Genomic DNA, 16344 nt, shown 5'->3' with positions numbered 1-16344 from the left:
AAACCCAAAGCGCAGGCGCGGAGCCCCCGGGGCGTGGCCGGACTCGGTGCGCACGCGCGCGGGCCCACGTGCGGTCTCCGCTCCACCGGGTTCCTCTGGGTCCGGTCCCGCCGGGCCATGGGCTCGGGCCCGGCCGCAGGTTCGGTGCGGGCGCGCTACCTTGTGTTCTTCCAGTACCTGGGCACCGACTTCAAGTATGTCCCCGACCTCGCGTGCCCGCAGCCCACGGGGAAGCGCGGGAGCTGGTCCCGAGGGCAGCGGGCGCGAGGAGAGGGCGGGAGCTTAGGGTCTGCACTTCCGGCCTCGGCGCTCCTGGCCGTGGTGGCCGCATAGGGCGGGGCCGGCGGGGCGGGCTCCTCCCGCTGACCTGCCCGCCTCTGCCCACAGCGGGAGCGCGGCTGTCAGGGGCGCCCAGCGGGCCGTCGGGGTCCAGAACTACCTGGAGGTGAGCGGGCTGTGGCCTGGGCGGGGGAGGGCGACCGGCGCCGGAGGGGGCGGATCTCGGGGTCTTCGCCCCGCACTGCCCGCCCAGCCCCGGCGGCTGTCCCCGCAGGAGGCCGCCGAGAAGCTGAAGTCGGTCGTGCCGGTCAAGTTCGTCATCTCCAGCCGCACGGATGCTGGGGTCCACGCCCTGAGCAACGCCGCGCACCTGGACGTGCAGCGCCGCTCGGGCCAGCCGCCCTTCGCCCCCGAGGTCCTGACCGAGGCCCTCAACACCCACCTGAGGCACCCCGCCATCCGGTGAGCACCCCCTGCTCTGACCTTCGCATCCACCGCGGGTAGAGGCGGGGTCAGGGAGGACTTTGTGTCTGGACTGACTCCCTCGGGGTATTGGGGAGATACCAAGGGGACACGTGTGTGGGGGGGTGTCATTTCCCCGTGTTCCTCCCACAGGGTCCTGCAGGCCTTCCGTGTGCCCAGTGACTTCCATGCCCGCTACGCTGCCACATCCCGGACCTACCTGTACCGCCTGGTCACCGGCTGCTCCCGGCACGACCAGCTGTCGGTGTTTGAGCGAAACCGATGCTGGGCCGTGCGCGCAGAGTGAGTGGGGGTGTGGCAGTGGGGGGACGGGGGACGGGGGGGGGGGGCCCACCTGGCCTGGCCACTCACCTGGCTCCCTGTAGCCGCCTGGACGTGGCTGCCATGCGGGAGGCTGCCCAGCACCTCCTGGGGACACACGACTTCAGCGCCTTCCAGTCGGCCGGCAGCCCCTCTGCCAGCTCCGTGCGCACACTGCGTCGAGCCTCCGTGTCCCTGGACCCCGCGGGTCCCTTGGTCCTGCCCCAGGAGAGCAGGTGAGGAGAGCAGCCTGTGGGCTGTCTGGGGGCCACGGGGGCTGCATGAGGCCCAGCGCCTTCCCCGAGGGCAGTGCAGAGGCAGGATGTGTGGGCACCCGCTGGGGGCGTGCTGGGCAGTTGGTGCCTCCCCCCAGGCCGGGGACCAGGCCGAGGCTGCTTTCCCTGAGGGCTCCCAGCACCCCCCCCCAAGCTCACTGCTCAGGGCGGGTCCTGGCAGCTGCTGACAAGGTCCTGCTGGGGGAGCACCAGGCATTGGTTCCGGCCCAGCCTGACGGTTGGTTCCACTGCCCCCAGCACTGTCCCACGGTCACATGGCAGCTGCTGACTTCTAGAACCTTCCTAGTGGGGGCCAGCTCTGGAGGGAGGAGGGACTTCTGCACGGTCAGCCTTAGACTCACGTCAGAGCTGATGCCAGGACCTTAGCATCTCCCGAGGCCCCCAGAAGGCTCTGCTGCCCTCCCTCTCACAAGGGATAGCTGTCTGGTTTTACAGTTCCCTTAGGAGGCCCCTGGGGCGGAAGAGAGGGTGGGGACGTCTCTGGGCCCTCTGCCCTGCCCAGCCCACTTCCCTTCTCTGGGGCCAGACTAGGCCGGGCTGCCCTGTGGCCCCATCACAGGTGCCTGTGTCCCCAGGAGGTTGCAGTTCTGGAGCTTGGAGTTTGAGAGCCAGTCCTTCCTGTACAGACAGGTGGGCTGTGTGCTGGGGCCCTCCCGGGGGGAGGTGGGAACGCGGGCCCAGGTGGCTGACTCAGCCTTGGGTTGCAGGTGCGGAGGATGACAGCGATCTTGGTGGCTGTGGGGCTGGGGGCTGTGACCCCGACTCAGGTGAAGATGATTCTCCAGAGCCGGGACCCGCTGGGCAGGCACCAGACACGGGTGGCCCCAGCCCACGGCTTGTTCCTGAAGTCGGTGCTGTTCGGGGGCCTCAGAGACCTTGGTAAGTGGTGCCTGGGAAGGCCCCTGCTTGTACCCACTGATGGGCCCCACTCCAGGCTGGGTCCTTGTGGGAGGCGGAGCCCGTGCTGTCACAGCCCTCATCTCATTCTAGCAGCTGGGAGTCCAGACTGTGCCCAGCAGGAGAGCCAAGGACCAGGGGGCAGGGAGGTTCCGGGTTCGCCAGAAGACTTCAGGCTGGAGACCAGCGGCCCGAAGGCAGGCGGCCTGGAGTGAGGTGCCCATGCTCCTTAGGGCCAAGCCCCCTCAGCCCACACACCCCCAAGTCCCCAGTGGGGAAGGGAGGCTGAGTGGGGGCTCCCAAGCTGACCTAGGATCTGTCCACAGGTCCTGCCTCCAGCAGTCCCAAAGCTTCTGGCCTCGAGGTTTGCAGGCTCCATAGCATGGAAGCCACAGGTGGCCCCCAGGTGCCGAGCCAAGGCCAGAGCACCCGTGGCTGGCTCGGCCTGGCCACTGGACCCTGCCTAGCTCTGCATGCCACGCGCCCTGTGCTGCCAAGCACTTGGCTGCCTGGGGCCACAGCCGGCCTCCTGCTCCCCAAGCCCCCAGCACCCTGGGTGCCCATCTACCCCGGTGGGCAACCCTGGGCGTAAGTGCAGGAGACAGGTGTGAGCACCAAGACGGAACACAAGCAGCCTTCGGGTCTGTTACTGGGACTAATATCCCGGCACAGACAGAAATAAAACGTGAAGAGGTCTTCAGAGTTATTTATTTCTTCCACCCAAAAGGCCACTCAGGCAGACACGTGGCACTGGTGTTGCCCCCCATGAGGCTGTGGCCTGCTGGGGGCTGCACGTCCACAAAGGGAAGCCCAGGGCACAGACACTGTCCTGCAGTGGAAGCTCAGGGCCCCTGGTTGGGCGAGGGAAGGGCAGGCAGCCTGTAGCGGTCAGCTGCCTCCACTGGGGGCGGGGGGCAGGCCCTTCTTGAGCAGAGATGTGAGGTAGCTCCCCAGCTCTTCGTCCTACAAGGGGACACAGGAGTCATCATCCCGTCCTCCCCACCTAGGCGGCCCAGGCTGAAGGGGTGACCCCGCCTGTCCTGACCCACTGCCCGGTGCCAGCTTCCTGGGTCCTGCACGTACCTGGTAGGTCCAGGAGACCAGCAGCACCTTGGTGCCTGGGTCCTCGGAGTGGGCAGCAGCCTGGATGAGGATGGACTCCACGGTCACCGAGCCGTCGGGGAGGTGCTGCACACAGTGGTCCTTGAGGAGGCTGCATGGAGACACGGTCAGGCCCCACCTCCTGCCTGAGAGCCGTGCCGCCCCCCCCCCCCCCCAGGGGCCAGGCGGTGCCCACCTCTTCAGGTGGCTGTAGACGCGCGCGGCCGTCTCCTGCTCCTTGCGCGAGTCGTGCAGGTGCACGCGGCAGGTAAAGCGCAGCTGGTGCTCGGCCAGGCCCAGCTCCTTGAGGGCCTGCTCAGAGGACACCAGCCGGAAGTTCTGCGGGGCAGGGCGACGTCAGAGCCCGCGCCCGCCCCCACCGCGCACTCACGCTGTCCAGATCAGGGTGCCGCTGTCCAGATCAGGGTGCCGGCAGGAGCCCCTAACCGCCCCCCACTGCACCCGCCCCCACGGCGCACTCACGCTGTCCAAGATCAGGGTGCCCGCAGGAGCCCCTAACCCCCCCCACCGCGCCCGCCCCACCGCGCACTCACGCTGTCCTTCATGATGAGGGTGCCGTGCAGGAGCCGCGGCTTCTTGGCATCGGGGAGAAGCCCTTGAGAGAAGAGCAGGGATCAGAGCCACCAGGGCCACCGCCTGCCTGGCTCCGACCCCTCAGACTCCGCCCGGGTGCATGCCGGCCCCACCTACCCTGCGCCATTTCCCGCTTTAGCAGCCCCAGCGAGATGCCCACGGGGATGCTGGGGCTGGTGGGCAGGGTCACGGTCTCGCCATTGGCCGGCATGTAGCAGCTGACTCCTGGGCCAGGGGCAGAGAGCGCATCAGGTCGGGCTGGCCAGCCCCGCCGTGCTGACTCCGTGGGGCGACCCTGCCCGCACCTCCCCCTGTCCCCCCTCCCCCGCATCGGCTGCCTACGGAACTCCTGCTCGATCTTCTGCTTCAGGAACTCCATCTTCTTGGCCTCGCCGTGCACCAGCAGCACGCTCTCGGGCTCCGCCTGGCCCACCAGCTGCATGATGCCCTTGGCGTCCGCGTGGGCGCTGAAGGACATGTACTCCACCTGCATCCGGATCTCCAGCTGCAGCGGCACAGGGCACAGGCCGTCAGCACCCACCCAAGAGGGGCCCGGGGAGCTGGGGCAGGGTGGCACTCACCACTTGCCGCCCCTCCATCTCCAGCTTGCGCTGCCCGCTGAGGATCTTGTGGCCCACGGTGCCCTGCACGCAGTAGCCGGGCATGATGACCTGCAGGCAGAAAGGCAGAGCTGCTAGCCGCCTGCACGGCCTCCAGCTCCAGCTCAGGCCTGAGCACCACGGCCCCAGCTCAGGAGGGGATCCTGATGCTAGACGGGCAGAGACAGTGCCGTCTGCGCTGCCTGGTCGGACACTGGGCCCAGGTGCTGCACCCCTCCTGACAGCAGCAGTGTTCCCAAGCCAGGGCCCTGCTCCCCACCTCTGCCCAATCCCCGGCCCTCCAAGGAGCCATCCCAGACCCTCACCATGTTCTTCTCATTCCCGGCCCACTTCCGGAAGATCTGCAGGGACTGCCCGGCGTGCAGCATCCCTGGTGTGGCGAACACGACCTAGGGGTGACCATGGGGCAGTCAGGGCGGCCCACGCCACACCTGACCGAGAACCAGGCTCTGAGCACACCTGGTCCTCGCCCACCATCAGGGCCTCCTGCTCCACCCACACTCCCTCCCGCCCAAAACCCGTCTCCTCCAGCACCACGTGCCCTACTCCATGGGGGGTGGGGGGGTCCTCACAGGCAGGGACCCCTGGCAGGCCCCAGACAAGGAGGAGGAACGCACTCCCACCCCTCCAGGCAAGGGCCTCACCATTGGGCCGGGGTTGTCGGCAAAAGCTCGGTCAAAGGCCTTGATGTGCTTGAACTCGAACATGTTCCGCTGGACGAAGGTCTTCCGGATCTTCTGGTTGGTCCAGGTGATGAAGAGCTTGTAGTAGTGGTTGGCCTTCTCCGTCAGGCCCGTGGAGAAGTAGATGGGGGCCTTCAGGTTCATGCGCTCCCTGTGGACAGTGGGGGCCGCCATGGAGGAGCCACCAGGGCCAGACCAGCATGTCCTCCCCAAGCCCTCGGCCTATAGAGCATCAGGGCTGACGTGTGTGGAGACCTCAGTGCAGGACGATGGTCCCATGTGCTGTTCTGGGCCCCCAGGCTCAGGTTGGCCCCACAGCCCCACTCGACCGCCCACTCAGACCAGGGCTCCCAGAAGCTGCCCGCTGCACCCACCAGAAGGTCTCCAGCAAGATGCAGAGCTCCTGAGCGCGGCCCAGCGCAAACACGGGGATCAGCACCTGCAGTGGGGCAAGGCTGGCGTGGGTGGGGGCCCTGGCCACCGGCTCACCCAGGTGGCACTCATGTGCACAGGCCCAGCAGCAGTCAGGTGGCTGGGCAGCTGCTCCCTGTGGCCACCTTCCTGGGCAGCTGTTTGAGTCCAGCCCTGCTGGCAGTGCCTATGCCGGAGGCCACGCTCACTGAGAGGTCAGGGCCAGGCATCCCTGAGAGCTGGAGGCCCCCTGCATCCTGCCCTCCCACTCCTGCCTCCAGCCACTCTCTATCCCCAAGGGGCCCTGGTGGACACTCCGGCCAGCCCCGTGGTGGGACTGAGATGAGGGGAACCCAGTACGCCAGGGGGTCAAAGGGCGTTTCTCTTCCCAACAGTAGGGCCTCCTCCCGGCCCAGAACCAGCACCGTCCGACCTCCCGCCCTGCCGGCTGCCCCCGCTGCGGCCGCTACCTTCCCGCCGCGCTCCACCGTCTCGTGGACCTTCTTCAGGAAGTCCCGCTCCCGGCAGCGCTTGGAGTCACGGATGGTCGTGGCGTATGTGGACTCTGTGATGAGCAGGTTGGGGCGGCATTTGTCAATCCAGGCGGCTCTGGAAGAGTGGGCGTGGCCTGAGGTGGACAGTCCACACGGCCTCCAGCTGGGGAGCATCACGCCGGACCCAGCCCGCTCGCACCAAGGCCTCCAGGACCCGATGGGCAGCCTCCTCTGCACAGGCCCAGCAGCAGTCAGGGCAGCCCTCGGGGAGACAGGAGACTCTGCCTCGCTCGGGGGACATGGGGGGGCAGGGGCGGGCACTGGAGGAAAACACCGCCTACTCACCCCAGGTGCCGGTCCGGGGTCATGTTGTAGTCGCCCTGCAGGGGAGCAGCTCTCAGGAGGGGTCTCCTCTCCCCGCCCAGCAGCCCGCTTGTGCCCCGAGGGTGCCACTGACCGTGTAGACCACCGACTCCGAGCCCACTTTGATCTGGAACATGGCTGCCCCCAGCACGTGGCCGGCGTAGTAGGCCTTGATCTGCAGCTCCTCGTCCACCTGGGAGCGGAGGGCCGGGTCAGGGCTGTGGCTGTGTGTGTGGGGGGGGGGTGGGGGGCGGGGGCGGACCGCAGAGGGGCTGGGAGGCAGCCCCACAGGCAGACAGCGCCATTCTGCACCTGTCATCAGCTCATGTCTCTCACTGAAGGGGCCAGTCCTCAACCAGAAGCAACTCAACCCAAGAGATGAGACAACGGGTCGGAACAAGAGCCGCAGCAGCTGGGGCCCTGCCGTTACCAGACGCAGGCTTCCCGAGGGAGGACTGTGACCAGCACATCCCCAGAGAGAAGACAGGACAAGTGTTGGCAAAGCCCAGCGGCCTGGTTCCGTGGTTGAGCATCGACCTATGAACCAGGAGGTCATGGTTTGATTCCTGGTCAGGGCACATGCCCGGGTTGCAGGCTCGATCCCCAGTATGGGGTGTGCAGGAGGCAGCTGATCAATGATCATCTCATCATTGATGTTTCTATCTCTCCCTCTCCCTTCCTCTCTGAAGTCAATATAAAAAATGTTTTTTAATCAATCCAGCCCTGGCTGGTGTGGCTCAGTTGGTTGGAGCATCATCCCAGACACCAAAAGGTTGCAGGTTTGATCCCCAGTCAGGGTGCACATGGGAGGCAACCAATGATGTCTCACATCAATGTTTCTCTCTCTCTCTCTCTCTCTCTCTCTCTCTCCTCTCCCTTCCTCTCAAAACAAAACAAAACAAAACAATAAAAAAACATCCTTGGGTGAGGATTAAAAAGGAAAAAGAAAAGAAAAACCCAAAAAAGGCAATGGAAAAAAAAAGGAAGAACAGAGCAGGAAGTTACAGGAAGTGAATGGTGACAGCACAGCCACACCCAGCTGCCTTCTGAAACGTGGGGTCTAAGCTCGTCTAAAGGACAGGGCATCAGACTGGGTCTTACAAACCCTGACCACACGCTACTTAAAAGAGCCACATTGGAAACCCGATGAAGGAAGAGGGAAAGCGAAAAGACGGAAAGAGACGTTCTATGCAAACATTAACCCAAGGTGGGAGGTGGGGATGGTGTCAGCACATTTCCCAGGAAACAGACTCTAAGATGAAAAGCATTAAAGACAGGCCCGCGGCACGAACTCGTGCACCAGTGGGGTCCCTCGGCTGGCCTGCAGGATCAGGCTGAAACCGGCTCTGCGACATCCGCCGAGGGGCCCTGGATTGTGAGAGGGTCCAGGCCAGGCTGAGGGCCCCAGCGGATTGGGGCGGGGAGGGGGGGCTCCAGGGCGTGTCCAGCCGGGGAGGGACGCGGAGGTTGGCCATCCGGGGAGGGACCGCGGGGTGGGGGGTGGGGGGCCCCAGGGCGTGTCCAGCCGGGGAGGGGCCGTGGGGGGCTCCAGGGCGTGTCCAGCCGGGGAGGGACATGGAGGTGGGCCAGCTGGGGAGGGACCGCGGGGGGCCCAGGGTGTGTCCAGCCGGGGAGGGACGGGGGGGGGGGGGGGGGCCAGGGCGTGTCCGGCCTGTCTCACTCAGTCCCGATTGGCTGGACCCCAGCAGCAAGCTAATGTACCAGTCAGACATCTGCCCCCTGGTGGCCAGTGCATGTCATAGCAAGCAGTTGAGCAACCTTAGCATATCATTAGCATATTACGCTTTGATTGGTTGAACGGACGACCGGACACTTAGCAGGTTAGGCTTTTATTATATAGGATAAGCATACACACTTCACATTGACAGAGGTTCAAACAGGATAAAATGACCCAAAATGTCTAGGCACCTAACACTAAGCAAAACCCAGACTCTAAGGAAACAGACAAACCCAACGTCTCTGACAAATGCTGCCCACTGACACCCTCGCCTGCTGCCAGCCCTCCCTCCGTCTGACCCTGACGCGCGCACAGCAGTGACTGAGATGGAGCCCAAACCCCGCAGCCCAGCTCCGTCCAGTCCCTGCCTCCTGGCCACCACACCAGAGCTCCCCCCTGCTCAGACGCAGGAGTGCCCACCAGCTGCCCTCTCGCCTGCTGCCCCCTGGTGGCCCCCAGGCCTGACACACTGACCTGGACCGTCTGGTGGAGGCGCACGGCCACCACCTTCTTCATGCAGTCCTTGATCATCTGGGAGGTGAAGAAGTTGGCCTCGCCCTTCTTGTCCACGGCGATCTTGCGGTAGTCCTCCAGCAGGATGGGGCAGATGGCCTGGGTGGGGTGGGTCATGTAGATGGGCCCGTCGTAGCCCACCATCTCGCTGAAGTAGGGCAACGCCCCGCAGTGGTCCAGGTGGAAGTGGCTGGGGGTGCAGCAGGGTCAGCGGCCACTGCACCCACCCCTCACAGCCCCTCCTCACCAGCTCCACTCAGATCACCCCGCCCGCCCATCCGTCCTCCATTCACTCACTCACTGAGGGCTCCCTGTGCGCCAGGCATGTCCTAATACAGTGATGGCGAACCTGTGACACGCGTGTCAGAGGTGACACGCGAACTCATTTCTTTGGTTGATTTTTCTTTGTGAAATGGCATTTAAATATATAAAATAAATATCAAAAATAGAAGTCTTTGTTTTACTATGGTTGCAAATATCAAAAAATTTCTCTATGTGACACGGCACCAGAGTTAAGTTAGGGTTTTTCAAAATGCAGACACGCCGAGCTCAGAAGGTTCGCCATCACTGTCCTAAGTGCTGGGGATGGGGAACGAGCAAACAGACAGAAACTGCTGTCTCCCTGGACCTTACGGTCTAAACATCTACTCAGCAATGAGCACACAAACAGTTACGGTGTGTGTCCGACAGCGGCACGTTCTTGAAGGAACAGAGAGCAGCTGAAAGGACAGTGCAGCAGGAGCCACCCCCTCGCCGGGCCCATGCACCGAGGCGGAAGGAGCGGGAGAGCCAGGACGAGGCCTGGAAAGGCACCGGGGCAGAGGGAACAGCAGTGCCGTGCCGTCCACAGCTGAAGCAGATGCAGGGGTGCGAGTCCTCGACTTGGAAGTGACGCGATCACAGGAGCCTCAAGCAGCTGAGTACGGGGCACAACACAGGGCACCACTGGCTGCAGTTGGGGGGTGGGGAGGGGGACCAGCAGGAGGCTGGTGTGAAGGTCAGGGTTCTGAGGGGCTGGATCCCTGGAAGGTTTGTGACTGTCTGGGTGGAGCATGAGGGTTCAGCCAGGGGGTGGGACTGGAGGTCAGGGCAGGATGAATGAGGTCGTATGGAAAGGCCTTCAAGGATTGGGGGGGGGGGCAGTCGCAGCCCACCATCTGGAGGCTGGACGTGGCATCATCTTCCTGGGGCACCTGGGCTCTCACCCACAACACTTCGGGGGCATAGCACTGTGTGTCCCCCTCCCCCGGAAAGCTGACGGCAGCCCACCAAACAGCAGCCATGAACACCTACAACCACACACACACACACACACACGGACACCACCTCCAGGGCCAGCATCCAGAGGGAGGACCAGGCCTGGGGTGAGCCACAAAGGAACCGGGACAGAGCCCGCCCAGCGACACCCCACAGCCTGCAGCCTCCGCAGGCCAAGCAGGAAAGGCTCAAGCCAGCCCAGCCCAGCCCAGTCCCCCAGCCCTGTCCCCCAGCCCAGTCCCCCAGCCCTGTCCTATCCCGCAGCCCTGTCCCCCAGCCCAGTCCTATCCCGCAGCCCAGTCCCCCAGCCCAGTCCCCCAGCCCTGTCCCCCAGCCCAGTCCCCCAGCCCTGTCCTCCAGCCCTGTCCCCCAGCCCAGTCCTATCCCGCAGCCCAGTCCCCCAGCCCTGTCCCCCAGCCCAGTCCTATCCCGCAGCCCAGTCCCCCAGCCCTGTCCCCCAGCCCAGTCCCCCAGCCCAGTCCCCCAGCCCTGTCCCCCAGCCCAGTCCCCCAGCCCAGTCCCCCAGCCCTGTCCCCCAGCCCAGTCCCCCAGCCCAGTCCCCCAGCCCAGTCCCCCAGCCCAGTCCCCCAGCCCTGTCCTATCCCCCAGCCCTGTCCCCCAGCCCAGTCCTATCCCGCAGCCCTGTCCCCCAGCCCAGTCCCCCAGCCCTGTCCCCCAGCCCTGTCCCCCAGCCCAGTCCCCCAGCCCTGTCCTATCCCCCAGCCCTGTCCCCCAGCCCAGTCCTATCCCGCAGCCCTGTCCCCCAGCCCAGTCCCCCAGCCCTGTCCCCGAGCCCAGTCCCCCAGCCCTGTCCCCCAGCCCTGTCCCCCAGCCCTATCCCCCAGCCCTGTCCCCCAGCCCAGTCCTATCCCGCAGCCCTGTCCCCCAGCCCTGTCCCCCAGCCCAGTCCCCCAGCCCTGTCCCCCAGCCCAGTCCCCCAGCCCAGTCCCCCAGCCCAGTCCCCCAGCCCTGTCCCCCAGCCCAGTCCCCCAGCCCAGTCCCCCAGCCCAGTCCCCCAGCCCTGTCCCCCAGCCCAGTCCCCCAGCCCAGTCCCCCAGCCCAGTCCCCCAGCCCTGTCCCCCAGCCCAGTCCCCCAGCCCTGTCCTATCCCCCAGCCCTGTCCCCCAGCCCAGTCCTATCCCGCAGCCCTGTCCCCCAGCCCTGTCCCCCAGCCCTGTCCCCCAGCCCTGTCCCCCAGCCCAGTCCCCCAGCCCAGTCCCCCAGCCCTGTCCCCCAGCCCAGTCCCCCAGCCCTGTCCCCCAGCCCAGTCCCCCAGCCCTGTCCCCCAGCCCAGTCCCCCAGCCCAGTCCCCCAGCCCAGTCCCCCAGCCCTGTCCCCCAGCCCTGTCCCCCAGCCCAGTCCCCCAGCCCAGTCCCCCAGCCCAGTCCCCCAGCCCTGTGGCAGGCGCCCACCTGATTATCACACAGTCCAGGAAGTCGGTCAGCCGGCCGTTGCGGGTGATGTAGGAGAAGTCTGGGAAGCGCCTCTAATGAATCAAGAGAAAGCGTCAGAACCCTTTCCTTGAGCCTTTCCGGCTCGGCCTGTGGAGGCTGCAGGCTGTGGGGTTGTGCGGGGCAGCCAGTGCTCCAGGGAGCAGGACACCAACACCCGGATCCGGCGGCGGCACCAGGACCACTGCCTGCCCACAGCCTCTGAGCACAGGGGTCAAGTGCCAGAGCCAGCAACCGAGCCCAGCCCACCACACACAGCCCTGCAGAAGCCCACAAGCCCTTCTCTGGACTGACCGACCCCTGCAGGACACCCCCTCTGTCATGTGATGGTGGGGGCTGCCCAGGAAGGCAGTGGCCCCAGACCCACCTGCCTCCTGCACTGCCACTTGCCAAGACTGTCCCCCTCCCATGGGTCGGAGCCTGAAACCCCAGGTCCCCCAGGTCCGCGACAAGGGCCAGGCTGGGGGGCACGACCTCCCAGCCCCACAGGTGCCCCGGCCGCCCGCCCACCGGACTCACGTCATCATTGTAGCCCATGTGCATCCCGCAGTCCAGCATGACGTTCTTGCCCCCGATGGAGACCAGGATGCAGCTCCGGCCCACGTCCTGGCCAGCGCCTGCAGGGACAGGGCCAGGGAGGTGCTGCCACACCCTCCCCTCCCCCATCGCCCTGCCCCTCCCCAAGGCCAAGGCCCAGCTGCCTGTCCCAGGCCCCGGGCACGCTGGACCCCCGGCCTGCAGAGCCCTCCAGCTGGGAAACGACCTCGTGACGGCGGCGTGGACAGCATGTGAGGCGAGAACACGCCACACCCACAGCAGACAGGAAGGAGAAGGCGCAGGGAGGGGACAGAGCACCAAGTACCCCAGGTGCGTTCTGGCCTGAGGACCCCCACCCCACCCCCTCCAGCCTCAGGCCCAGCCTCTGCTGCCCAGCCTCAGGCCCAGGCTCGGGTGGAAGGAGGCTGCAGCCACCTGCTGTGACCCCCCCCCCGCCCCCCGCTTGAAGGCCAAGGGCAGAGGAACGGGTGCTGGGCTGGCACGCCCGCTGGGGGCCTCCCCTCCTCCTGAAACCTGGGCTGAGACCCTCCCCCAGGTCGGTCTCCTCCTGGTGGTGCCACTGCAGAGGCTCCCAGGCGGCTCTGGCCTGGCCACAGGGAAGCACGGCCCCAACTGTCCAGCAACAACCCCCTGCCGTGACCAGACCTGAACCTGAGTCCCATCCACTTCCTACTGCCCAGCCTTGCCCGCTGCTCCAGCCGCCACAGGGCACATCCGGGCCACCTCCTAGGGCCATCTGTGGCCTCGGGGCCGGAAGGAAATGGACACCACCTTGTACGGCCTGATAACAGCCAATGACCAGCGTCCCGCCGGCCACCGACCCTCTGCTGGCACCACACACACGAAGGTGACAGGACCACGGCCAGAGCAGGAGGGCACTGGTCCTGGAGACGCTGATCCCCATGGCAACAGCAGGGATGCCAGCCAAGAGCTCAGTGAAGCCTCAGGCAGCCCGGCCACAGGTGGCGGCCGGGAGGTCTCTTACAGGCTCCTGTCTCCACCAGGACGGCCGCCCGAGAGCAGTGGTCGCTGTCTGCGCCCTGCCGTGCCCGCTCAGAGGCCTCCAGACATGTGTGGGCGGGGAGGGGCCACTGTCCGGTGGGATCCACCTCTGGCCCTGACGCCTGGCTCCTCAGCATGGGCCAGGACGGCCTTCGGACCCCAGAGCCCAGCTCCTAGGCCAGCGATGGCGAACCTGTGACACGCGAACTCATTTTTTTGGTTGATTTTTCTTTGTTCAATGGCATTTAAATATATAAAATAAATATCAAAAATAGAAGTCTTTGTTTTACTATGGTTGCAAATATCAAAAAATTTCTCTATGTGACACGGCACCAGAGTGAAGTTAGGGTTTTTCTTTTTTTTTTTTTTTTCAACTACCAGAAAATGAACACCTACTTTATTAATACAATAGCAACCTAAAGGGTTTCCAATTTCTTAGAACATGAACCAGCACCACCTGGTAAGTGTTACAAGATTAAACACCCACATTTACTGTTCCAAGAGCTCCTTACCACACTGCTGATGTTTCAAAGACAACTACCATCAGAGCTGCTGTAAGATCACAGGTAGTTTTATAGTCAAAAGATCACTGAAATGATATAATTTCTGTTTTAGAAGCTCTGATGTAGAGAGAACTTGTCAATGTGGAAAAAGAGTCTTGCTTCTTGAATTCAAGAAAAACCATGAACTAATCTATCATTTTTTCCTCTGATTTAGTCTGCCAGAGCACTCTGTGAAGAATCCTTTTCCATTCCTACCACCTTATCTGGGTGAGAGGAGAGGAAAGGGCGAAGAGATGCCAATGTACTAACAGGCAATTTGGGCGATGTTCTGCACTCCGCTCCCTTTCTGTTGGCAGTAGTGGGCGTCTTTTCTGGCAGCTGCAGCAGCTTGATGAGGGAGAAAGAGGTCACCCACCAATCACCTCTTCTTGAAGCCGTGTTTTCTTCGTTCATAGAAGAGATCTGTCTTAGAGCTCCCCAAATTGACAATCTTTGGGCAACCATCTCTGTCCTTCTCCTGGATGGTGCACTCCTTGCAATAATAGGCGTCAGAGACTCCCGGGCCTCCACAGATCACACAGCACCCGATAGGAGCCGTAGTTACACTCATCACATATGCGCACCAGGGTGCAGGGACGCACATAGGAGTCACAGATCACACACTTGCCATCACACTTCTCACAGAGTCTTCCGATGGCAACACCAGCCTGCTTGCGACAAAAAATCAAGTCCGGATGATGTTTAGCCATAGTTCGCACTCCAGCCGGCCACCGGAAACTCATTAGGGTTTTTCAAAATGCTGACACGCCGAGCTCAAAAGGTTCGCCATCACTGTCCTAGGCCCTGGCGGCCGGCCCCCAATGACCACCTCAGGGAGCGTAACTGGGCGGGAGATGTGGGGAACAGAGTCCGGGCACACATGGGGGCAGGACCCAAGAGAAAAGAAAGGAGACGCCTGTCTGCAGGGAGCTCAGGGTCCGGGCAAGGAGACGGACAGTGAGCACATAGACGAGACACGCCGAGCCCAGCAGGTGGAGGTGAGTGCCAGGGGGGTAAGGTGGGCAGGGAAGGGGCCACAGAAACTTCCAGAACCATGACAGGCTCAGGACTTCCCAGCAGAGTGGGACGGCAGGGGGGAGGCAGGTGTGCAAAGGCCCTGTGGCCCAGGTGATTTCGGAGACTGTACCTGGCCAAGGTTGACCAGGGAGCCCACAAACAAGGCAGAAAGTGGCGAAGGGAGACCGTGGAGAAGTCGTTTTGGTGACGAGGCTGCATGATGACCGTGGGGGCCCACCCAGGTGCAGACTGGGGTCAGGGAAGCAAGGAAAAGGGAGGACTGTTCGAGGAGGGAGGGGAATGCTTGTCGACAAAACGGGCCAATGGGAAGGGGGCTGGAGGGAGGGCTCCGCCGAGTCCCCTGGAGATGAGCTGGGGGCAGGGGCAGGTGTGGGGCCAATGGCCGGAGGGGGCCCTGTGCCAGCAGCTACAAGAGGCCATGGGTGTGACGTGCCCATGGTGGACTGAGGTGTATGCACCCCCCACACCCCCTGCGAGGGCAGGGGCGTTGGCTGTGCCATGCGGCGGTCACAGCTCAGCGTCCCAACTGGGGGCGGGAGGGCTCTTCCGAGGGAGCAAGGACGTGGAGGTACGTGGGACACCGTCCGGGGAGCTGCTCCCAACACGCAGCCCAGTGGAGGAGGCAGGGGCGGGGACAGGGCCCCTGGTGCAAGCAGGGGAGATGCCGGGAGAATCTGGGAGGGTGGCCGGCAGACGACGGCCCCACTTGTTGCTGGAACCCTGGACCCTGCGTGACCTTTCCTCCCTCGCACTGTTCTGGACAGTTCAGGCTTTTCAAAGTGCACATGCAGCCCTGGCCGGTGTTGCTCATGGGTTAGAGCACCGGCCCAAGCACCGAAGGGTCAGGGTCGGATTCCTGATCAAGGGCAGGTCCCTGGGTTTCAGGTTCACCCCGGCCCCAGCGGGGGTTCCTGCGGGAGGCAGCCCTTAGCAACCAGCCAATGTGCGTGTCTCTCTCCCCCTCCCTCTCCCCTCCTTTCCACGCTAAAAAGCAACGGAAAAAAAACACCCTCAAGTGAGGAGTAATCAAATAAACGTGCACATGCATGTCTTTTTCAAGAAGCAATGCTATTGCCGTGGCCGGTGTGGCTCAGTGGGTAGAGCGTGGGTCTGCAGACTGAAGGGGCCCGGGTTCGATTCCGGTCAAGGACACAGGCCCGGGTTGGGGGCTCGATCCCCAGTAGGGGGCGTGCAGGAGGCAGCCGATCAGTGATTCTCTCTCATCACTGATGTTTCTATCTCTCCCTCTCCCTTCCTCTCTGACATCAATAAAAATATATTTTAAAAAAAGAGAAAGAAAAGAAGCAAAGCTATTTTTTTTAACGTCACGAGGTCAAGTAAACCAAGGGCTGGACTGAGGGTGGACCCCCAGGCTGGGGAGGTGGGACCTGGAACCGGACGCAGCCCCAAGGCCGTCCCCGAGCGGCCACAGCTGCGGTCCGGGAGGGCGGCCCCCGCGCCCGGCCCCGCCGACCACCGCCCGCCCCGCCCGGCCCGCCCGGCGCCCTCACTCACCCAGGGGCGTGACTCTGATCTCGGGCATCTTGTCCGGCGCTCCCGGGCCTGTCGCCTCCGCGCTCGCCGGACAGGACCCCGGTCGCCGGGACCCGATGCGCAACACGAGAGCGCGGCTTGCGGTGACTCACTGCGCAGGCGCACCCCCGCCTCCACGGCGCCCACTTCCGGTGCGCCCGCCGGAAGTGCGGGCCGCGCATCCTGATTGG

The 16344-nt window shown here is 64.1% G+C and overlaps 2 protein-coding genes and 1 pseudogene across 6 annotated transcripts; 1 reads left to right on the top strand and 2 right to left on the bottom strand.

Annotated features, from left to right (window-relative positions):
• Positions 1 to 38: 38 nt before the first annotated feature.
• On the top strand, positions 39 to 2951 carry PUSL1 (pseudouridine synthase like 1). Of its 2 annotated transcripts, none has more exons than XM_081087486.1 (9): positions 39 to 194; positions 388 to 445; positions 554 to 741; positions 895 to 1044; positions 1128 to 1298; positions 1934 to 1988; positions 2066 to 2237; positions 2352 to 2471; positions 2582 to 2951. In XM_081087486.1, the coding sequence occupies exons 1-8, from the start codon at positions 118 to 120 to the stop codon at positions 2468 to 2470; spliced, it is 990 nt and encodes a 329-aa protein (XP_080943612.1). In that variant the 5' UTR covers positions 39 to 117; the 3' UTR covers position 2471; positions 2582 to 2951. The 2 variants fall into 2 exon arrangements, with proteins under 2 accessions (XP_080943612.1, XP_080943611.1); XM_081087485.1 differs by having other exon boundaries at positions 40 to 194; positions 2349 to 2471.
• INTS11 (integrator complex subunit 11) lies at positions 2946 to 16277 on the bottom strand. Of its 3 annotated transcripts, XM_081087484.1 has the most exons (17): positions 16136 to 16277; positions 12000 to 12097; positions 11442 to 11515; positions 8734 to 8962; positions 6616 to 6714; positions 6504 to 6538; positions 6135 to 6273; positions 5628 to 5692; positions 5215 to 5404; positions 4876 to 4959; positions 4532 to 4621; positions 4293 to 4455; positions 4068 to 4175; positions 3911 to 3972; positions 3553 to 3695; positions 3339 to 3468; positions 2946 to 3218 (listed from the first exon to the last, which is right to left on the bottom strand). In XM_081087484.1, exons 1-17 carry the CDS (start codon positions 16161 to 16163, stop codon positions 3144 to 3146), a joined length of 1812 nt encoding a protein of 603 aa, XP_080943610.1. In that variant the 5' UTR covers positions 16164 to 16277; the 3' UTR covers positions 2946 to 3143. The 3 variants fall into 3 exon arrangements, 2 of the variants coding, with proteins under 2 accessions (XP_080943610.1, XP_080943609.1); XR_013995755.1 differs by lacking the exon at positions 16136 to 16277 and having other exon boundaries at positions 4298 to 4455; positions 12000 to 13528; XM_081087483.1 differs by lacking the exon at positions 16136 to 16277 and having other exon boundaries at positions 12000 to 13528.
• Positions 13962 to 14292, bottom strand: LOC308516503 (PHD finger-like domain-containing protein 5A; annotated as a pseudogene). The gene has a single exon. The product of its transcript is annotated as a PHD finger-like domain-containing protein 5A (transcript).
• Positions 16278 to 16344: the final 67 nt, after the last annotated feature.

The sequence above is a fragment of the Myotis nattereri genome, assembly GCF_964212035.1.
Source record: "Myotis nattereri genome assembly, chromosome: 3".
In the NCBI taxonomy this organism is placed as follows: domain Eukaryota; kingdom Metazoa; phylum Chordata; class Mammalia; order Chiroptera; family Vespertilionidae; genus Myotis; species Myotis nattereri.
The sequence above is the reverse complement of the archived record's forward strand: the minus strand, read 5'-3'. Positions and strand labels throughout refer to the sequence as shown.